The 24,164-nt window shown below is 43.8% G+C and overlaps 1 protein-coding gene across 1 annotated transcript in view; it reads left to right on the top strand.

Annotated features, from left to right (window-relative positions):
* The window catches only part of pkd2 (polycystic kidney disease 2), a 54,168-nt gene that overhangs the window by 5,338 nt on the left and 24,666 nt on the right, over window positions 1-24,164 (top strand). Inside the window, exons 2-3 of the mRNA XM_078407626.1 lie at window positions 8,918-9,031; window positions 21,057-21,190. Coding sequence (XP_078263752.1) covers window positions 8,918-9,031; window positions 21,057-21,190 — 248 coding nt within the window. The remainder of the gene's footprint in view (window positions 1-8,917; window positions 9,032-21,056; window positions 21,191-24,164) is intronic.

The raw sequence follows: 24,164 nt of genomic DNA, 5'->3' as shown, positions 1-24,164 counted from the left end.
TGTGGCAGAATTCCACAAATTCACAACTCTTTTTCTCACCTCAGTTTTAAATGGCCTCCCCTTTATTCTTGGACTGCGGCCCCTGGTTCTGGACTCCCCCAACATTGGGAACATTTTGAGTTTAGTTTATTGTCATGTGTACAGGGGTGGAGTGAAAAGCTTTTTTGCGTGCCAACCAGTCAACGTCAAGACAATACATGATTACAATCGAGCCATCCACAGTGTATCGAGACATAATAACGGGAATAACATTTTGTGCAAGTTAAAGTCCAATCAAAGATAGATATAGTCCGAGGGTCTCCAATGAGATAGGATAATAGTTCAGGACTGCACTCTAGTTGTTGGTAAGATGTTAATCTAGATCCAGAGTGTGATGAATTTCTGGGTATTATGTTCATCAAGGGATATAGGCAATAGTGCTGGAAAATGCTGTGGAGGGCAGTTAGCAGTGATCTTGATAAACGTTCACATTTTATTTGGGTGCAGGACTGAAGCCAGCGTCCCTCAGCACAAGTTCGCAACAGCTTACATGCAGGGGCAGTGGGCAAGATGGAAGGCAAGTGGTATTTTGTCCTCCATTGCTAAAGGGATTGAGTAGAAGAGTAAAGATGTCTCAAGGGGTCATGGTGAGAGCTCACCTTGAGTATGGGTCTCCTTACCTGAGGATTGATGCTTGTGCAGTTTGTTCAGCAGGCCGGTTCACGAGATGGTTGGCCTGCGGTATGAGGAAAGATTGAGTTGGTGAGGCCTCAGTTCTCTACGGTTTATAAGAATGAAGATGACCACATTGAGATTATACAAAGTATTTAGAGAAGATACACAAAACTGCAGATGCTGGAATCTTGAGCAAAACAAATTTCTGGTGGAATTCAGGGGGTCAACTTAACATCACCGGTCCATTCCCTCCATTGATGCTGCCTGACATGCTGAGTTAATCTAGCACTTTGTCTTTGCTCAAAATATACAGGGTTACTTCAATATCCTGTTGTAACCTCGCGGGTTGACCTGCGGTCCATGGTCGATGACCGCCTGGGAGGACCGCCATGAGTGGGGGGGGGGGTACAATGGAGGACCTGGCAAGGGGGAACTGTTGAGGGGGAGGGGGGAGAACAATGGGGAGGGAGGGAGAACAAAGACAATGGAGACCCGGCATGGGGAACCGCTGTGGGTGGGGTGGGGCAGAACAAAAGCCGGACTGCTTTGTAACTTTGTCAATGCCGTAGGTGGCCCCTATTTTGTATACATTGGGTATGCAAGCAAAGAATTTCACTGTGCCTTGTCACATGTGATAAAGTATTCCTTTCCATTCCAACCTCAGATGACCTTCACTGCTGGCCTTCATTGTGAGATGATTTGAGTTTAGGAGCAAGGAGGTCCTACTGCAGTTGTACAGGGCCCTGATGAGACCGCACCTGGAGTATTGCGTGCAGTTTTGGTTTCCTAATTTGAGGAAGGACATTATTGCCATTGAGGGAGTGCAGCGTAAGTTCACCAGGTTAATTCCTGGGATGGCGGGACTGACATATGATGAGAGAATGGGTTGACTGGGCTTTTATTCGCTGGAATTTAGTAGGATGAGAGGGGATCTTATAGAAACATATAAAATTCTGAGAGAATTGGACAGGCTAGATGCTGGAAAAATGTTCCAGATGTTGGAATCCAGAACCTGGGGTCACAGTTTAAGAATAAGGGATAGGCCATTTAGGACTGAGATGAGGAAAAACGTTCACCCAGACAGTTGTGAATCTGTGGAATTCTCTGCTACAGAAGGCAGTGGAGGCCAATTCACAGGCTGTTTTCAAGACAGTTAGATTTAGCTCTTGGGGCTAAGGGAATCAAGGAATATGGGGAAAAAGCCAGAACGGCGTACTGATTTTGGATGATCAGCCATAATCACATTGAATGGCGGTGCTGGCTTGAAGGGCCGAATGGCCTGCTCCTGCACCTATTTTCTAAGTTTCTATGTCCACCACATCACCAATTTTAATGTCATCAGCAAACTTCCTCAGCATGCCAATCTACTTTCCCATCCCAGATCCCCGCAACACACAAATCGTCATAGACCTCCTGTCAGGAAAACACAACTCCTCCACCTCTACCCTCCCCCTTCTATCACAAGGTTGATTTTGTAGCTAATTGTCTAGCTCGCTTTGGATCTAACCTTCAAAACCAGCCTGTCATAAAGGTCCTTGTCAAAAGCCGAGTGAAGGTCCATATAGGTGTCCACATCCTGCCTTCACCTTTTCCAAAAAACAAATGAAGTTTATGATTTCCCGTAATTGGCCATATTGACTATTACCAGAGTGAGGCCACACACAAACTGGAGGAACAGCACTCCGTATTCTACTTGGATAGCTTGCAGCCCAATGGTATGAACATTGAATTCTCCAATTTTAGGTAACTGCGTAAATCCCCCTTCTCGCCCCCCCCCCCCCCCTTTTTTTGCCCCTAATCTCACTTGGACTTGCACCTATTTCTCCCCTCCCCTTCCATCTGCATTCCTTCCTCGAGCTTCATAATTCACAACTCTTCAATCCTTTTGAAAGATGCCTTCGGTCTTTTCAACTCACCATCTATCAAACTCCCTCACCTGTATCCTCCTATCATTTAGACACAAAAGGTCATAAATGATAGGAGTAGAATTACGCCATTCGACCTATCAAGTGTACTCTGCCATTCAATCAAGGCTGATCTATCTCTCCCTCCTAACCCCATTGTCCTGCCTTCTCCTCATAACCTCTGACACCTATACTTATCAAGAATCTATCTATCTCTGCCTAAACAATATCTACTGGCGGCCTCCACAGCCTTCTGTGGCAAAGAATTCCACAGATTCACCACCCTCTGACTAAAGAAATTTCTTCTCATCCCCTTCCTAAAAGAACGGCCTTTAATTCTGGAGAAAGGGAATGTGACATTTCAGGTCACGACACTTTTTCACCTAGATTTTATCTCTGTACCGCCCCCTCCCCTGACATCAGTCTGAAGAAGGGTCTCGACCCTTCTCTCCAGAGATGCTGCCTGTCCCTCTGAGTTACTCCAGCATTTTGTGTCCACTTCTTCACCTATTCCTATTCTCTAGAGATGTTGCCTGGCCCGCTGAGTTACTCCAGCCTGTCTTTGGTTTAAACCAGCATCTGCAGTTCCTCCCTCCACCTTATTTGCCAGGCTTTGTCCTGCCCATGTCAGTCTGAGGAAGGGTCCTGACCTGGAACGTTGCCGATCATGTTCTCCAGAAATCTACCCGGCCCGCTGAGTTACTCTAGGTCTGTTTTTGTAAACCAGCAATTGCAGTTCCTTGCATCTCCTGTACTGTTCTATGCATTTCAGCACTTTGTCTTCTTTTGACTATTCCTGATCAGTTTTTGCCAGATTCATCACCCTCTGAAATTCCTCCGCATCTCCTTCCTAAAAGTATGTCCTTTATTTGCTAGAAAGTTTGAGTTGCTGAATGGTCAGATCTGTGGAATGATTCAGTATAGATGCTTAATGCTGAATTATCAAAATTAAGTTTGAATAGTAGAAACAAGGAACAGCAGGTGGTGGTTTACAAAAATAAAAGAGACAGTGCTGGAGCAACTTGGCAGGTCAGGCAGCATCTCTGAAGAATATGGATCGGTGACGCTTCAGGTCTGGACTGTTCTTCAGACCATCAGTCTGAAGAAAGGACCCAACCCGAAACCTCACCTATCCGTGTTCTCTAGAGATACTAGTCAATAGTCAAGTTTATTTGTCACATACACATAAATGTGCAGTGAAATGAAAGATTACCCACAGTTCAACAATAAGAGCAATAAAAATAAGCAATAACACACACAATCACAAACCAACACAAAACAAAAAGAAACATCCATCACAGTGAGTCTCCTCCAGTCACCTCCTCACTGTGATGGAAGGCCAGAATGTTTTTTCTCTTCCCCTGCCGTCTTCTCCCACGGTCAGGCTGTTGAAGTTGCCACGTTCCAGGCCGCGCCGGACGGTGAAAGGTCCGCGGTGGGCCGACCCAAGCCCCGCAACTCGGGGCGGGCGAAGACGCTGACGCTGCCAGAGCTCCTGAGGTCGGCCCCCACCCAGGGCAGGGGCTGCGAGCTTCCGACATCCACGCGGCCGGAGCCTCCACAGGCGAGTCCCAGGTGGAGGCCGCCAGCTCCAGGGGTTTGGCCGGTGGAAGGCCGCAGCGGGAACGGAGACACGGCTCAGAAACAAAAGGTCGCGTCTCTGTTCGGAAGAGACAATTTTACATTTACAGTTCCCATTTCCCCCCCCCCCCCCCCCCCCATAGTACACAACCCCAAAAAAACTACATCACATTTACACTACATTCAAGACAAAAAAACAACATAAAAACACAGACAGACGGACTGCAGTTACCCGCTGAGTTACTCCAGCACTCTGTGTCCATGTTCTCCAGAGATGCTGCCTGAGCCGTTGAGTTACTCCAGCACTTTGGATGTTTTAAGTTTGAATAATGATTTGCTCTAAGTAACCTTTTTAAATTTAAGGAAATCAAGATGGATTTTTATAAATAGTTGCTGTATGATGTTATGAAGAGAAAACTTTAGAAGTTCTAAACAATGACTCATGAAATGTGATTGTTATGCCAAGCCTATTAAAAGAGAATACTTTATTATATTGACTTATTATTTCTCAGACCCAGGGCACGTCACAGACAATGGAATAGTTTGAGCTACAATGACTCTTGTTATGTAGATCATCTTTGTGCCCAGTACTGTGGCACATGGCAGTGAGTTAATGACTGGCTAATCCATTTTATAATGTGACTGACTGGCTCAAATGCTGAAAAACGATTTACTGGGCAGAAGAGATTTTTGATGCTCTACGGTCAAACAGGAACCTTTTTAGGGAGCTTGCTGCAAAGATGTCCTCAGGACCTCCTACTGCACAGTGCAGTAGGAATGGATTACTTTGTTTAGTTTAGAGATGCAGAGTGGAAGCAGGCTCTTCGGTTCATCGAGTTCATACCGACCACGATTCCCATACACTAGTTCTATTCTAGATAGTAGGGACAATTTGCAGAAGCCAATAACCAACAAACCTGCACGTCTTTAGGATGTGGGAGGAAACTGGAGCACCCGGAGAAAACCCACGTGGTCACGGGGAGAACGTACAAACTCCGTACAGACAGCACCTGTAGTCAGGATTGAACCCGGGTTTCTGGCGCTGTGAGGCAGCAGCTGTGCCGCCTACTTGGTTGGGTATGTGTGTTGCAGTTTGATTCTGGATAATAGATTTTGGTCTCCGATCTGGGTGCAGCATTAAACTGAGAGACTGCTGCATTGTTAGAGAGGCTGTCTTGGACTAGACACCTACCTGCCTGCCTAGTGATTCAGTGTTGTTTTAACACTTTGTTTATCTGGGATCATTACCAACATTAGTGAAATGTTTCGGGCATTTGAGAGGTGTGATGAGGAATAAACATGCAATGTTATGTGATACATTATGTCAGAAATTACTCACTGGTTAGATACAAGCAAAACCAGTGTTTCTGGAGTGCCATTCCTGAATAAAGTAATTAAATACTTTGGAAGTGCAGTTACTGTAATATCAGAAATACAGCAAATAATCGGTCCAGGCCAAGTTGACAGTTCTGGGGGTAGCTAATTAGAAATGAGTGGTATGTAGCATTACTTCTTTCCAGCACCCCTAAATATGTTCAATGGTTCTTTATCACGTCCACCAAAGTGCAGTGAAAATCATTTTTGCATACAGATCAGTAAGATCATTGTCACACATAAGGACAATACCCGATTATGTACTGAATGCATCGAAACAGCCCACTGAGTCCATATGCAAGAGTTACATCGAAACATAGAAAATGGGTACAGGAGGAGGCCATTTGGCCCTTTGAGCCAGCACTGCCATTCATTGTGATCATGGCTAATCATCCACTATCAGTAACCCGTGCCTGCCTTCTCCCCATATCCCTTGAATCTGCTAGTCCCTGGAGCTCTATCTAACTCTCTTTTAAATTCATCCAGTGAATTGACCCCCACTGCCTTCTGTGGCAGAGAATTCCACAAATTCAAAATCTCTGGGTGAAAAAATTGAGATTTGTAATAGAAAAAAATCACATGTGGTTAAAGTGCACATTGTCAGATTTTATTAAAGACCATTTTTATACATTTTGGTTTCACCATGTAGAAATTACAGCTGTGTTTATACATAGTCCCCCCATTTCAGGGCACCATAACGTTTGGAACACATGGCTTCACAGGCGTTTGTCATTGCTCAGCTGTGTTTAATTGCCCCCTTAATGCAGGTATAAGGGACCTCTCAGCACCGAGTCTTTCCTCCAGTCTTTCCATCACTTTTGGAAACACGTGGACCAAAGTTGTGCCAATGAAAGTCAAAGAAGCCATTATGAGACTGAGAAACAAGAATAAAACTGTTGGAGACATCAGCCAACCTTAGGCTTACCAAAATCAACTGTTTGGAACATCATTAAGAAGAGAGCACTGGTGAGCTTACTAATCGCAAAGGGACTGGCAGGCCAAGGAAGACCTCCACAGCTGATGACAGAAGAATTCTCTCTATAATAAAGAAAAATCCTCAAACACCTATCCAACAGATCAGAAACACTCTTCAGGAGTCATGTGTGGATTTGTCAATGACCACTGTCCGCAGAAGACTTCATGAACAGAAATACAGAGGCTACACTGCAAGATGCAAATCACTGGTTTGCTGCAAAAATAGGATGGCCAGGTTACAGTTGTGCCAAGAAGTACTTAAAAGAGCAATTACATTTCTGGAACAAAGGTCTTGTGGACAGATGAGACGAAGATTAACTTATATCAGAGTGATGGCAAGAGCAAAGTATGGAGGAGAGAAGGAACTGCCCAAGATCCAAAACATACCACCTCATCTGTGAAACACGGTGGTGGGGGTGTTATGGCCTGGGCATGTATGGCTGTTGAAGGTACTGCCTCACTTATCTTCATTGATGATACAACTGCTGATGGTAGTAGCATAATGAATTCTGAAGTGTATAGACACACCCTATCTGCTCAAACAAATGCCTCAAAACTCTTTGGCCAGCGGTTCATTCTCCAGCAAGACAATGATTCCAAACATACTGCTAAAGCAACAAAGGAGTTTTTCAAAACTAAAAAAATGGTAAATTCCTGAGTGGCCAAGTCAATTACCCGATCTGAACCCAATTGAGCATGCCTTTTATATGCTGAAGAGAAAACTGAAGGGGACTAGCCCCCAAAACAAGCATAAGCTAAAGATGGCTGCAATACAGGCCTGGCAGAGCATCACCAGAGAAGACACCCAGCAACTGGTGATGTCCATGAATCACAGACTTCAAGCAGTCATTGCTTGCAAAGGATTTGCAACAAAATACTAAACATGACTACTTTCATTTACATGACATTGCAGTGTCCCAAACATTATGGTGCCCTGAAATGGGGGGACTATGTATAAACACTGCTGTAATTTCTACATGGTGAAACCAAAATGTATAAAAATGGCCTTTATTAAAATCTCACAATGTGCTAGTTAACCACATGTGATTTTTTTTTTCTATTACAAATCTCAAATTGTGGAGCACAGAGGCAAATAAATAAATTATGGGTCTTTGTCCCAAACATTGTGGAGGGCACTGTTTGAGTGGTTGAATCTCAGGGAGACCACATCTGGAGTATTGTGTGCAGTTTTGGTCTCCTAATTTGAGGAAGGACATCCTTGTAATTGAGGCAGTGCAGCGTAGGTTCACGAGATGGATCCCTGGGGTGGCGGGACTGTCATATGAGGAGAGATTGAAAAGACTGGGCTTGTATTCACTGGAGTTTAGAAGGATGAGAGGGGATCTTATAGAAACATATAATAAAATTATAAAAGGACTGGTTAAGCTAGATGCAGGAAAAATGTTCCCAATGTTGGGCGAGTCCAGGACCAGGGGCCACATTCTTAGAATAAAGGGGAGACCATTTAAAACTGAAGTGAGAAAAAACTTTTTCACCCAGAGAGTTGTGAATTTGTGGAATTCTCTGCCACAGAGGGCAGTGGAAGCCAAATCACTGGATGGATTTAAGAGAGAGTTAGATAGAGCTCTAGGGGCTAGTGGAATCAAGGGATACGGGGAGATGGCAGGCACAGGTTATTGATTGGGGGCGATCAGCCATGATCACAATGAATGGCGGTGCTGGCTCGAATGGCCTCCTAAACCTATTTTCTATGTTTCTAGTTAATGGGAATAAAAATAAAAATGAGTTTACTTTGCAGAAACAGGCCCTTCGGCCCAGCGATCCCCACACACTAACACTATCCTACACACACACTTTAGACTTGTATCAAGCCAATTAACTTACAAATCTGTACGTCTTTGGAGTGTGGGAGAAAACCGGTGATCTTTGAGGAAACCCTCGAGGTGCGAGAAGGCACAAACTCCGTACAGAAAAGCGTCCATGGTCGGAGTCGAACCCAGGTCTCTGGCGCTGCAAGCGCTGTAGAGCAGCAACTCTACCACTATGCCACCGCGCCCTTTGTGTAACAGGTGCTTGATAGTTAAAATGGACTCCATGTTACTTGATGGCATAGCTGTTGTATTAGTTTCAAACACCTGGCAGTAAGTTATTGTGCCTAAGCTCTCTGGCAAATGTGGTGGGCGGTGAGTTACGAAGGGAGAAGAATTTTCACAGGCTGGGCCTTGTGTATTGAATGGCTTGCATTACTTCACAGTTTTGATATCAGACCAACCGGTGTCAAAAATGTTTTAAGTCTTGTTCTGTGTGATCTGTTTATATCAGCTTTTAAAGTTTTTTTGTGTTCTATAGTTGTTTTGATTTTATCTGTTGATAAGCTTACACTAACTTGTATTTTTAATAGTTTTAATGATTAAATAATGCTAATAATGTTGCCTGTTCAAGTCTCACTGTATTTGCTCTTCCTTAAGCTTTCTGGGGACCGCGGCTGACTGGGGAACAGACCGTCAATAGAGAGCGATATCTGCTGAGCGTGCTGCGGGAGTTTGTGACCTACGCAATCTTCATGGTTGTTCTGTGTATCTGTAAGTCTCCTTTAAATCTTATTTTTGCCCAGTTTCTATTTGATGCCCTGACGTTTATTTTTGTGTGGTTGCTGTTTTATATACTTAATTTACTTTTTGTTTTGATTATAAATTGTCGGTTTATTCAGCTTGGAGAAGGAAGTTGTTCCGTTATACTAGTGAGTCAGAGTCACAGTCATACAGCAAAGAAACAAGCCCTTTGGCCTACACACCTCTGCAGACTGTTATACCTGTCCATACTAATCCCGTTTGCCTGCATTGTCCTTTTCTGCTTTGCCCATTTAAGGGCCTGTCTAAATGTCTTGTACCATCAACTCTGGTGCCAAGTTCCAAATATCAACCACTCTGTAAAAAAAAAACACTGCTCGCATTCCCTGTATAAATCTCACCTTAAATCTATGCTTGTTTTTTTTCTTAGACCCACAATGCGGTTAAGATTCTTACTATCCATCCTATCTGTGCCTCATAAATTTTATATACCTCTATCGGGTCACTCCATGACTTTCTTTGCTCCAGAGCAAACAAACCCAACTTATCCAAACTCTCCCTATGTCTCATGTCCTCCAATCCCAACAACATGTTGGTGCATCTCCTCAGCATTCTCCACAGTAAAATCCCATTCTTCCTATGGAGCGGCAACCATAACTGCACACACCACTCATGTGTGTTGAGATTGAATTCCAGCTGTCAACTCTCCATTCAATATTCTTTGTGATCTATGTCCTGCTGTCCTCTTAGGCACCTTTCTCCGCTATCGACCGTACCACCAACTGTTGTGTCATCTACAAATGTTGCATGCTGGCGAATATTCACCATTATACTGAATGTGGCATTGAGGCCTGTGAATGATCTCGTGTCTTCACTGTGAACTTCACAAAGTCTGCTAGATGTTCATGAATCTAGTACCGATCTATTTTTGACCAGTCATTCTTCGCTAAAGCAGAGACCTTTTCTGTTGCTTTGGGGTGAGATTCTCCTGCCGGTTGCTTGTCGTCTTGAGTAGCGCCATTGAGTCATGTAGCAATGAAACAGGCCATTCAGCCCAACCCATCCATGATGACCAAGATGCCCTATTTACATTAGTCCCATGTGCCTGCGTTTGCTCCATTTCACTCTAAACACTTCCAATCCATTTATTTGTCCAAATGTTTTTTTTAATGTTGTTATAGTATATTGATTAACACAATTAGTTTGACCCTGACTACTGGTACTGTCTGTACTGAGTTTGCAATTTCTCCATGTGACTGCGTGGGTTTTCTCCGGTTGCTCCGGTTTTCTCTCACATTGCAAAGACGTGCACATTTGTAGGTTAATTGACCTCTGTAAATTATCCCTAGTGTGTAGGATAGAACTAGTGTACGGGTAGTCCTTGCAGACTCAGTGGGCCGAAGGGCTGTTTCTGCACTTTATCTGTAAACTAAACTTGCGTGGATGAAGTGGAACAAAATCAAGGCATTTTTAGGTAGACACAAATGCTGGAGTAACTCAGCGGGGACAGGCAGCATCTCTGGAGAGAAGGAATGGGTGATGTTTCGAGTCAAGACCCTTCTTCAGACTGATGTCTCGTCTCAACCCGAAATGTCACCCATTCCTTCTCCCCAGAGATGCTGCCTGTCCCGCTGAGTTACCCCAGCATTTTGTGTCTCCCTTCGATTTAACCCAGCATCTGCAGTTCTTTCCTATACGAGGAATCTTTAGATATCCAAGGATAATTGTGATGGACAGAACACACCTAAGCTGCTGTAGACCGGCAACAACAGGTGCATTTGTAAAAAGACGGGTTTTGCAAAAGTTAGCAAGAGTGGATTTAGAAATTCTGTAATTTGGTGCAAATAATCTGTCGGATAAATGAGGGTGAAGTTAGCAGCTGTCAAAGGCACCTTATCAGGCATCTGACATAGCGCAGAATTGGCACTGACTATGTACAATTGCGGAATTAAAAAGACCTCTTTGTTTCTGTGATGAAATAGCTGTGGTTTTGTCCTACTACCTTGGTATCTACCTATCTGTTTCAAAGGGGAGATCCTATTCCCTTTTGAAAGTTACTATTGAATCTACTTTCATCACAAGTTTGGAATTTATTCCAGATCTCAACTCTTTTTTAATTGAATTGAATAAATGTATTAGCCAAGTATGTACACATACACGGAATTTATGTGCCTTGGTGCTTTGCTCGCAAGGACAACGACACCATATACAGTAGGCAATTAAAAATAAAACATCATAATGTAAACATGTGAAGGATAAAATAAAATATCGGAGTAAAAGGAGGCTACAGACTTTTGGCCCATGGGGAAAAAAAGCTGTTTTTATGTCTGGCTGTGGCGGCTTTGACAGTCCGGAGTTGAAATTCTCATTTGCTGTTTTTCAGTTACTTTATATATAAACATGCAGGATATATTGCAGCTTTGAAGTATTTTGTTTTGAAGCTCATGGACAAGCCTTAGGTTTATTTCATATCTTCAGTTGAGTCCCACTTGTTAATTTTTAACACTGCAAATTCCTGTCCCGCATTTTCAGGGAAGCTTGCTGTTAAATCTAAAATTCTGATTTGTGCAAAAATCTAGAATCCTTGGTTATTTCACGTGAGTTTTATCTGCCTTTTATTTCTTGAATGAGACAAAATTATAATTACAGTAGAAAGTTTAAAATATGGTACAAAATATTAGATATGGAAAGGGTGCAAAAGAGATTTGCCAGGATGTTGAAACAAGGAAGTGCGGATGCTAGTTTACAAAACAAGAGGCATAAAGTGCTGGAGTAACTCAGCGGGACAGGCAGCATCTCTAGATGGTGATGATTCGGGTCAGGGCCCATTTTCAGACGAAGGGTCCCGATCCAAAACATCACCTATCCATGTTCTCCAGAGATGCTGCCTGACCCACTGAGTTACTCCAGCACTCTGTGTCCATGTTCTCCAGGGATGCTGCCTGACCCACTGAGTTACTCCAGCACTCTGTGCCTCTCCGGGATGTTAGCTGGGTGTGTGTTATAGCAAGAGATTGGATAGGATGAGACTTTTTTCTTTGGTGTGTAGGAGACTGAGGGATGTGTACATGATATGAGGAGGGCAATAAAGTGATCGCTCAGTCTTTTCTCAGGATAAATGATTCTAAAACTAGAGGGCATAGGCTTAAATGAAAGTGGAGTGATTTGAGGAGTTTCAGGGGTACTTTTTTCACTCAGAGGATAGTCTGTATCTCAAATGAGCTGCCAGAGAAAAATATTGAAGCAGATGCAATGGATACAATTATGACATTAAAAAATACAATTGTACAGATATGGATAGAAAGATTTTAGAGATCTTTGGACCAAATGCAGCCAAATGGGAAATGCAGGCAAGTAGGAATAGCCCAATATGCCAACTTGGTTAGCGTGGACAAGGTGGGCTAAAGATGCTGTTTTTGTGCTGTTCTGTGTTTTTACTCCAAGCATTCAGGATGAAATGAACCAATTGATTTGTGCTTGATTATAGGAAAGAAAACTGCAGATTCTGGATTAAATCGAAGGTAGACACAAAATGCTGGAGTAACTCAGCGGGTCAGGCAGCATCTCTGGCGAGAAGGAATGGGTGACCTTTCGGGTATGAAGAAGGGTCTCGACCCGAAACGTCACCCATTCCTTCTCTCCAGAGATGCTGCCTGACCCGCTGAGTTACTCCAGAATTTTGTGTCTACCCTTGTGCATGCCCTTGAGTATGTTCATTTAAGCTAGGAAGGGTGCAGAAAAAAATGATGAGAATGTTGCCAGGATTCGAAGTCCTGAGCTATAGGCAGAGGTTGGTCAGGCTGGAATTTTATTCCTTGGAGCGAAGGAGGATGAGGGTGATCTTATGGAGGTGTACAAGATCACGAGAGGAATACATGGGGTCAATGCACAATCTTTTACCCAGAGTCAGGGGAATCAAGAACCTGAGGACATGGGTTTAAGGTTTTCCTCCCCGAAAAATTTGATTGGAACCTGAGGGGCAACTTTGTTTACACAAAGTGTGGTGAGCTTATGGGAACGAGCTGTCAGAAGAGGTAATTGAGGCAGGTACTATCACGTTTAAAAGACATTTGGAAATGTACATGGAGAGGAAAGAAGGATATGTGGGCTGAACGCATGCAGGTGGGACTAGTGTACAATTGGGCACGTTGATCAGTGTGGGCAAATTGGGCTGACATGCCTGTTTCCACGCTGTATGACTATGAAAAGCTTTATACTGAACCCTCTGCACCTTTCAAGTACCTAGTTTTAACTGTGTAGGTAAACCTGCATAACTAAGAGGTGCCATTCCTATTTAGCTTTTGCATTTTGTGGCCAACTTTCATCCACAACTGTTATGAGAATCCTGTGAGAATTCAAGAATGATTTGCCCTTCTTTCCAAAAGAGAGAGAAAAAACCCCAAATTGAATTCGAAAATATAATACAAGCAAGGTATTTGGTGACAAACATGTTTGGTTGTAAGTTTTTGGGGCACCTTTGAATTATTTGTTGACAGGAGAAAAATAGATTGAGAATTAGTTTCTTTTTTTAGTTATTATTTCTATTTTTGGTTTATATGCTGAGTCTTCTGTTTCTGGCTTAAAGTAATTTTATATGTAGACTTGGCAAACAGTGTGAGCAATGAACTTTTGAATGTCTGATGTAATTTGTAGACACTGGTACAGTAAACATAGATATGCAAACATTAATCAAATACAAAAAAAAACATTTATTTTCTCAGAGATACTGATTCCACCTCCCCAAACCCATTTCCCGCACCAAAGTTTAAGGGACAGTTGCCAGTTAAAATTCTTGTCACACCACTTTCTCCACCACTCTGTTTCCCACAACATCGGATGCAGTTGTGCTTCTGGCCATGAATGGAAATCTGATGATCAGCGAATAATCTCTGCTTGACTGAGGTGCCCTACGAGGTGTAGAGTTCTAACACTGAATATCACACGGAAATTGTAAATTGTGGCTGGTACTTAAGGACGTGTTTACAAAAAGGAGAGGAAAAAATTATCGAAGGGAGGGATAAAAGCATTTTTTGTAGGAGTTTCGCCATATTAATTGGATACAGATACTTGGCTACAATGTGATTTTTTTTTTGTGCTCAAGGGTACAGCATGGAAAAAGATCTTGTCCTTGTCAACCCTGATTTAGCATACTGAGCAAGTCCCATTTTCCTGTGATTGGCGCATAGCCCTTTAACCCTTCCTATCCATATCATATATATTTTTAAAGTTGTAATTGTATCAGATTCTATAGTTCATTCGGTAACTCGTTCCAGGTACGGACTACCATCTGGGTGAAAAGATTGATCCCGAGGTCGCTTAAATCTCTCCCCTCTTTCCTTTTAGACAGTTAGAACTTTTTTTCTTGGGGTAGTAATGTCAAACAGAAGAGGGCATAGCTTTAAGGTGAGAGGGGCAAAGTTTAAAGGAGATGTGCTGGACAATATTTCTTGCACAGAGTAGTGGGTGCCTGGAATGTGCTGCTGGGGGTGGTGGTGGTGGAGGCGGATACATTAGTGATGTTTAAAAGGCTTTTGGATGGGCACGGATATGTAGGGAATGGGGATATGGATCATGTATGAAGGCAGATGAGATTAATTGAAGGTAGACACAAAATGCTGCAGTAACTCAGTGGGGCAGGCAGCATCTCTGGAGAGAAGGAATGTGTGACGTTTTGGGTTGAGACCCTTCCTCAGACTGATGTCAGGGGAGTGGGCGGAACAGAGATAAAATGTAGTCGGAGACAGTAAGACTGGTGGGAGAACTGGGAAGGGGAGGGGATAGAGAGCAAGGGCGACTTGAAGTTTGAGAAGTCAATGTTCATACCGCTGGGGTGTAAGCAACCCAAGTGAAATATGAGGCGCTGTTCCTCCAATTTGCGCTGGGCCTCACTCTGACAATGGAGGAGGCCCAGGACAGCAAGGTCAGATTGAGAATGGGACGGAGAGTTAAAGTGCTGGTGTGCGGGAGATCAGGTGGGTTTAGGCGCACTGAGCGGAGGTATTCAGTGAAACGATCACGAGCCTGCACTTGGTCTCCAATATACAGGAGTTGACACCTGGAACAGCAGATGCAGTAGATGAGGTTCGAGGAGGTGCAGGTGAACCTCTGCCTCACCTGAATAGACTGTCAGGGTCCTTGGACTTGTCGAGGGGCGAGGTAAAGGGACAGGTGTTGCATCTCCTGCAGTTGCAGGGGAAAGTACCTGGTGGTTAATTGAGCCAGGCATCATGTTTGGCACAGATATCGTGGGATGATAGGCCTGTGTGTGTGTGTGTGTGTGTGTGTAAATACAGATGATGGTGGCAGCTGGGGCGGTGTGGAGGCAGGGATAGATTTTGGATAGTTGGTGCAAGTTCTAGATGAATTGAGACGACTCTATTTATGAACTTGGTGACTTGGTGACTATTTATGAACTTGGTGACTGGAGTGTACAGTTTTATACCACGCATGTTTTGCTGAGACTGGAATATAACAGGCTGTCTTTACATACAAATCTAACTCGGAGAAGTAAATCAACCGTAAAACATTTTAAACAGGCTTTTGATCTAATGGTTTCACTAAGAAAGAATTATCTCTGAATCTCTGTTAATTGGTACAAGAACTTGTTTCTTTTACTTAGTGAATTAGAGATTCTGCTAGTCTTCATTTAGTCTAGTTTAGAGATACAGCGTGGAAATAGTCACTTCGGCCCACCGAGTCCACGCCGACCAGCGATCACCCATGCACTATTTCTTTCTATCCTACACACACCAGGGGCAATTTACAGAAGTAAATTAACCTACAAATATGCATGTCTTAGTAATGTGGGTAGAAACCGGAGCACCTGGAGAAAACCCATGCAGGTCACGAGGAGAACGTGCAAACTCGGCACATACAGCACCCGTAGTCAGGATTGAACCTGGGTCTCTAGTAAGACAGCAACTCTACTGCTGTGCCGCCGCCTATGTAATCAGGTAAATAAAAGCTTTAAATCACCCCCAGTGCCTCCAAGCTTCCCTCTTCCTCCATCGGGCAGCTTCACGTGACCCAATGGTTGAGTGAACTGCAGATGAAATACACGCAGCCTTGTTTAAGATAGGCTCATAGAGTCGTACAGCGTGGAAGTAGGCCCTTCAATCCCACTTGCAACCAACATGCCACAACTACATTAGTTGCACCTGCCTGCATTTGGCCCATATCCTTCTAAACTTATAAATCTATCCTAGCCATGTACCTGTCTAAATGTTTCTTAAATGTTGCGTTTGTACCTGCCTCAACTATTTTCTCTGGCAGTTCAATCCATAATCCACCACTCTTTGGGTAAATAAAAGTTACCTTTCAGGTCCTCCCTCTCACCTTAAACCTATGTCCTCAGGTTCTCGATTCACCTACTCTGGGTAAAAGAATGTGCATTTACCTGATCTATTCTGCACATATTTTTGTTCACCTCTATAAGATCACCCCTCATCCTCCTGCGCTCCACTGAATAACGTTCTCGCCTATTCAACCTCTCCCTATAGCTCAGGCCATCGAGTCCTGGAAACATCCTCTTAAATCTTCTCTGCACCTTTTCTAGCTTGACATCTTTCCTATTACCAACTTCTATACTCAATACGCTGACATTAAGGCCAATGTGCTGAAAGCCTTTTTCACCACCCAATCTACCCGTGACGCCACTTCCAAGGAACTATGTGCCTGCTTTCCAAGATCTCTCCGTGCTGCAACATTCCCCAGAGCCCTACCATTTATTGTGTAGGTCCTGCCCGTGTTACACTAACTGATCAAGATTCTGCTGCAATAGCAGATGGTTCAATTCATTTCAACCAGACCAAAACACCCACAGTGAAATGGGTACAAAAACATTGGAGGTTAGCTGTGAAATTAGCAGTTGCACCATGAGTGAGAGTTCATTGCTAACTACTCTCCAAAAAAATATGAATAGAGAGCATAAATAGATCAGTGATTCCAACTTTTTCTTTTTTTTAAATAAAGCAGGTGAATACCACCACCTATACTGTATCAGGCAGGTTTTCAACCTACCTAGCTAGTGTAATTGTTGCTCAACAGTTTCATCCAGATGCCCGGTTATTTTCAACATTCATTTACTTCTTTAAAAAAAACCTCAAGAAATGTCTTTGATTATTTCAAGTTTGCATTCAAATTGATCAATCTTGATCATTGCGAAATTGGTGAGGCCGCATTTGGAGTATTGTGTTCAAATTTGGTCACCCTTCTATTAGAAGGAAGCTGTTAAGCTGGAAAGAGTGCATAGAAGATTTATGAGGATGTTACCGGGACTCGAGTGCCTGAGCTATAGTGAGAGATTGAGCAAGCTTTATTCATAGAAAATAGGTGCAGGAGGAGGCCATTTGGCCCTTCGAGCCAGCACTACCATTCATTGTGATCATGGCTGATCATCCACAATCAGGAACCTGTGCCTGCCTTCTCCCCATATCCCCCTGATTCCACTAGCCCCTAGAGCTCTATCTAACTCTCTTTTAAATTCATCCAGTGAATTGGCCTCCACTGCCTTCTGTGGCAGAGAATCCAACAAATTCACAACTCTCTGGGTGAAAAAGTTTTTTCTCACCTCAGTTTTAAATGGCCTCCCCTTTATTCTTAGACTGTGGCTCCTGGTTCTGGACTCCCTCAACATTGGGAACATTTTTCCTGCATCTAGCTTGTCCAGTCCTTTTATTATTTTATATGTCTCTATAAGATCCCCTCTCATCCTTCTAAACTCCAGTGAATCCAATACAATACAATATCCTTTATTGTCATTGTACAAGTACAATGAGATTTTGATTGTCGCTTCCATATCGATGCGATCAAATCAAATATTAAATAAATCACGGCGAACATGTAAACAACAAAGGGGGGGGAAGGAAAAAGAAAAAGGGGGAACAAGGTAAAGTGCAAAAAAAGATTCATGCAGGGGTCAGTTGTGCCAGATGACCCTGGGGGCAGAGACAGATCATGGCGGGCTCTCAGCAGGACCGATTCAGAGCAGCTATAGCTCTAGGGATGAAGCTTTTCCTTAGTCTGGAGGTGCGGGCGTGGAAGGCTTTGTAACGTCTGTCAGATGGGAGTAGTTCAGACAGTGGCGTGGGTGTGTGGAGTCCTTGTAGATGCTGGTGGCTTTCCTGAGGCAGCGTGCGTTGTAGATGTCCTCCAGGGCTGGCAGCTGTGTCCCAATGATCCTCTGCGCTCTGCCGACGACCCACTGAAGAGCTTTCCTGTCCGCTGCCATACAGCTGAGATACCACACATAGATGCCGTATGTCAGTATACTCTCTGTGGTGCAGAGGTAGAGGTCATCAGACTCTGTTGTGGCAGACCGACCTCTTTTAGTGTACTCAGTGTATACAAGCCCAGTCTTTCCAATCTTTCCTCATATAACAGTCCCCGCCATCCTTGGAGTGCAGGAGGCTAAGGGCTGATCTTATTGAGGTGTATAAAATCATGAGAGAAATTGATAGGGTGAATGCACCAGGAATGTACCCTGGGAATCAAGAACCAGAGGGCATAGGTTTAAGGTGAGAGAAAGGAAAGATTTAATAGGAGCCTGTGGGGCAACCTTTTTATACAGGGTGGTGATTGTTTGGAATGAGCTGCCAGAGGAGGCAGATGAGGCAGGTACCACACATAACACTTGAAAGACACTCGGTCATGTAATAATAATAATGATAATGGCGGCACGGTAGCGCAGCGGTAGAGTTGCTGCTTTACAGCGAATGCAGCGCCGGAGACTCAGGTTCGATCCTGACTACGGGTGCTGCACTGTAAGGAGTTTGTACGTTCTCCCCGTGACCTGCGTGGGTTTTCTCCGAGATCTTCGGTTTCCTCCCACACTCCAAAGACGTACAGGTATGTAGGTTAATTGGCTGGGTAAAATGTAAAATGTAAATGTAAAAATTGTCCCTAGTGGGTGTAGGATAGTGTTAATGTACGGGGATCGCTGGGCGGCGCCGACTTGGTGGGCCGAAAAGGCCTGTTTCCGCGCTGTATATATATGATATGATATGATAATAATAATAATAATGCTTTACATTTATATAGCGCTTTTCAAACACTTTGATAGGAAATGTTTAGGGGATATGGGCCAAATATGGCAACTGTATTAAATGTTGTACTCTTTGCACCCTTTATGCTATGTGGACTGAAGAAGGGTCTCGACCTGAAACGTCACCCATTCCTTCTCTCCCGAGATGCTGCCTGACCTGCTGAGTCACTCCAGCATTTTGTGAATAAATGCTATGTGGACTGCTTGATTATAATCATGCATAGTCCTTTTGACTGGATCGCGTGCAAGAAATGCTTTTTGTTGTGTCTTGTTACTCGTGATAATAATAAACTGCACTAAAAACAACTTAATTTAAATGGGACTCTCTTCAATGGAGTATTGTGGCCAGCATGGACGAGTGGGGCCAAAGGGCCTGTTTCCGTGCTGTATGACTCTGATATATAGAAATTTATTCTGTGTTACTGAAAGGAAAGTGGCCGAAAGTAGCACAATTAAACAAAGTTAATTATGAAAAATATTTACTTTAATGATAGAACACTGATTTTAACGAATAAAGCAATGAAATTTGTTCCCAAATGCATGTTGGAATTAAATGGACCAATTTGGGAGATTAGTGTGTCACAAATGATTTAGATTTGGAGATACAGCGCAGAAACAGGCCCTTTGGCCCACCGGGTCCGCGCCGCCCAGCGATCCCCGCACACTAACACTATCCTACACCTACTAGGGACAATTTATTTTTACATTTGCCCAGCCAATTAACCTACATACCTGTACGTCTTTGGAGTGTGGGAGGAAACCGAAGATCTCGGAGAAAACCCACGCAGGTCACGGGGAGAACGTACAAACTCCGTACAGACGGTGCCCGTAGTCAGGATCGAACCTGAGTCTCCGGCGCTGCATTCGCTGTAAGGCAGCAACTCTACCGCTGCGCCACCGTGCCGCCCTTAAATGGAAGTGATCCTTCAGCCCACAGAATCCAAGTCAGCCATTTACACTCATTAATCCCATTTTATTTCCTCCATGTAGCCATCAACCTCCTCTAGATTCTACAGCTCACCCACACAGTTTACAGTGGTTAAATATACTACCAACCTGTCCACAACCTTGGGAGGTGGGAGGAAGCCAGTGCATCTGGGGGAATCCCACACGACCACAGAGAGACCATGCAAACTCCTCGTAGTTCTGGAGGTCAGGATGGCACCTGGCCTGCTGGAGCTGTGAGGCAGCAGCTCGACTCTCTGCGCCACTATCCTGGATTGTGTGGGGGAAGAGGTATCAGATCGACCAAGATATTGCTGTCTGATACGGCAGCGGCTGAAATGTCCATTCCTCATACCCAGTTTATGGTTGAATCACGGCAATATCTATTATTTAAGCTTGTATCATTAATTTGGGTGGCATAGTGACGCAGTGGCAGAGATGCTGCCTTGCAATGGTCCCTAGGCCTGGGTTCAATCCTGACTGCGGGTGCTGTCTGGAGTTTACACGTTATTTCTGTGACTACATAGGTTTTCTCCGTGTGCTCTGGTTTCCTCCCACACTCCAAAGATGTGCAGGTTTGTTGGTTAATTGGCTTTTATAAATTGTAATTTGTCCCTGGCATGTAGGATTGGGCTAGTGCACGGGGTGATCGCTGGTTGGCCAAAGGGCCCGTTTCCCAAGTGTGACTCGAAAGTCTCATTTTGAGTCCAGTCGTACCTGAAGAGCCGAACAAAGGCAGAAAGTGCTGGAAACACTCAGCAGGCCAGAGACCATTCAGGGAAAAAGAAACAAGATTTTAGGTGAAAGACACCTCATTATGTCAAAGGGTTTTTAATCTGTTTCTCATTATGACAAAAACATTTCAATCTGTTTCTCTTCCTGAAAATGCTCCCTGACCCGCAATCCATTTTCTACGTTTATCTTAGATTTCAAGCTTTTTGTCGTTTTTCATTTTCACGAAATTGATCTAAAGTGCGTGCGAGGTGGAAAGTTACCGAATTAACAGTAAAACACAAAGTTTCCTTCCATGTTTTTTCTTCTCTCTTGCAGCAACCTATGGGATGGTCAGCTCTAACATGTACTACTACACCAAAGTCATGTCCAGTCTTTTCCTCGACACTCCCCTTTCTGAAAATGAGAAGTCGAATTTCAGGAGCATCGCCAACATGGATGATTTTTGGAAGGTATGGCTGCAGTTTAGATGCCTCAAACAATGTCAGAAAACGTACTTCTATAAATAATGGAGCCTTAAATGTAGGGGGAATATTATAGAGATGTGCCTACCTTTGACGGTGTGGTTAACACTGAGCGATTGGACTGCAGGGAAATGGATATGTGCAGGAAGAATATAGATAGATGTCTGGTCAATTGGGCAGAAAGCAGGCAAGTGGGATTTCATCTGGTGAAGCAAGAGAAAATGCATTTGAGGTGGATTAAGGAAATAGCCAGTAAATGGGAAGATATTAACTGCTGTGAAGGAACACAAGACATTGGGATGTATGGATTATTCAGGGTTTATAAAGTTATGTGGAAGTAGAAGCCATTAATTAAAAATAAGAACTAGTCTTCGGAATATCTTTCTAATGTACATTGGAAGCAGTAATCAGTTTTAAATTCAGACAATCTTGTGAACAGACAGGGTATTTACTGACTTGACCACGACTTGTTCCTCTATGCATCAGCCAAATGTAAGACAATAGGGTATGTTAGTTGGTCTACATCGAACCAGAAATCTTCAGTATTATAGCATCATGATAGAAATGAAGGAAGTTCCCAGACCAGACTTATTATGTTACTTGGCACATCAAGCATAGCCATGGACGTATTTGTCTGTCTGTCCATAAATGTGAACTCAATAGAACCTGCCCTCACATCACTAATTTTGAGTGTAAGAAAGAACTGCAGATGCTGGCTTAAATCGAAGGTAGACACAAAATCCTGGAGTAACCCAGCGGGACAGGCAGCATCTCTGGGGAGAAGGAATGGGTGATGTTTCGGTTCGAGACCCTTCTTCAGACTAATTTTGAGTGTCTGGGTTCCCTGCCCTCCGAGATATTGGGACCATGCAGATGAATTACTTTGAACCAGCAATGGTGTTGGGGCATTCAGAGGTGTCTTGTCAGTGGAGTTTGTACATTCTCCCTGTGACCACGTGGGTTTCCTCCGTGTGCTCCGGTTTCCTCCCACATCCCAAAGATGTGGGGGTTTGTAGATTAATTGGCTTCTGTAAATTTCCAGCGGATGCAAAAGTGGGATAACATGGCACTAGTGTGAGTGGGTGATCGATGGTCAGCGTTGGCTGAAGGTCCTGTTTTCATGCTGTATCTCTAAATTAAACTCTGGTATCACAAAATGCTGGAGTAACTCAGCGGGTCAGGCAGCATCTCTGGAGAAGGAATGGGTGATGTTTCGGGTTGAGACCCTTCTTCAGACTGATAAAGAAGTGTCTCGACCCGAAACGTCACCCATTCCTTCTCCCCAGAGATGTTGCCTGACCCGCTGAGTTACTCCAGCATTTTGTGATACCTTCGATTTGTACCAGCATCTGCAGTTATTTTCCTACATAAATCAAACTCTGGTTCTGTTGCCTGCGCCAGTGTTTGTGCACCTCATGCCACTCCTCGTCTCACCCTCCTGGTCTCCATGATGGCTTAGTGAGGCAGGAAAGTGTTCAGGGTCAGAGAGATAGGTTAGAATCATCCAGATTTTTGAGTGTACTTTTGCTTACAATATGGAGGTCTTATTTCTATTAGTTATCTGTTAGCTACATTAATCTTAATGAACGCCAAAAACCGAGCTATTTGACGAGGGACTAAACATGGTTGGTTAAAGTAGGGATCTGCATACATTTCCAGTTGAGCAAAACTTGTCGAGAGAGAGAGAGAGAGAGATCGAGAGAGAGAGAGAGAGAGAGAGAGAGATAGAGATAGAGAGAGAGAGAGAGAGAGAGAGAGAGAGAGAGAGAGAGAGAGAGAGAGAGAGAGAGAGAGAGAGAGAGAGAGAGAGAGATCGAGAGAGAGAGAGAGAGAGAGAGAGAGAGAGAGAGAGAGAGAGAGAGAGAGAGACAGACAGACAGACAGACAGACAGACAGACAGACAGACAGACAGACAGACAGACAGACAGACAAATGCCACATGTGCTGCGTGACCCGTCGACTTCTGCCAGCATTTTATACATAGAACATAGTTGCAGGAGGAGGCCATTTGAGCCAGCACCGCCATTCAATGTGATCATGGCTGGTCATCCACAATCAGTCCCCCATTCCTGCCTTCTCCCCATATCCCTTGATTCTGCTAGCCCTAAGAGCACTAACTAACTCTCTTTTGAATGCATCCAGTGAATCGGCCTCCACTACCTTCTGAGGCAGAGAATTCCATAAAATCACAGCTCTGTGGGAAAAAGTTTTTCCTCATCTCAGTTCAAAATGGCCTACCCCTTATTGTTAAACTGGCCCCTGGTTCTGGACTCCCCCAACATCGGGAACATGTTTCCTGCATCTAGTTTGTCCAATCCCTTAATAATTTAATATGTTTCTATAAGATCCTCTCTCATCCTTCTAAATTCCAGTCGTTCCATTCTTACATCATATGACAGTCCCGCCATCCCGGGAATTAACCTCGTGAATCAACAGTGCACTCCCTCAATATAAAAAATGTCCTTCCTCAAATTAGGAGACCAAAACTGCACACAATACTCCAGGTGTGTTCTCACCAAGGCTCTGTACAACCGCAGAAAGACCTCTTTGCTCCTAAACTCAAATCTTCTCGTTATGAAGGCCAACATGCCATTATCTTTCTTCACTGCCTGCTGTACCTGCATGCTTGCTTTCAGTGACTGATGTACAAGGACACCCAGGTCTCGTTGCACTTCTCCTTTTCCTAATCTGACACCATTCAGATAATAATTTAATTAGAGACATGGTCATACAGCACGGAAACAGGCCCTTCAGCCCAACATTCCCATGCTGATCCAAAATGCCCCACCTAGAGTAATCCCACCTGCCTGTGTTTGGCCCATATCCCTTTTAACCTTTCCTCTCCATGTACCTGTCCAAATGTCTTTTAAATATTGTTTAAGTGTTGTTATAGCACCTCGTTTGTTGGTAGTTTTAGAATGAACCCAGATTCATGATTAACCCAGTTTGTAAATGTTTTGCG

This window comes from Rhinoraja longicauda, chromosome 1, assembly GCF_053455715.1.
Source record: "Rhinoraja longicauda isolate Sanriku21f chromosome 1, sRhiLon1.1, whole genome shotgun sequence".
NCBI classification, from domain to species: domain Eukaryota; kingdom Metazoa; phylum Chordata; class Chondrichthyes; order Rajiformes; family Arhynchobatidae; genus Rhinoraja; species Rhinoraja longicauda.
Note: the sequence above shows the minus strand (reverse complement) of the source record. Positions and strands in the feature narration are given on the sequence as shown.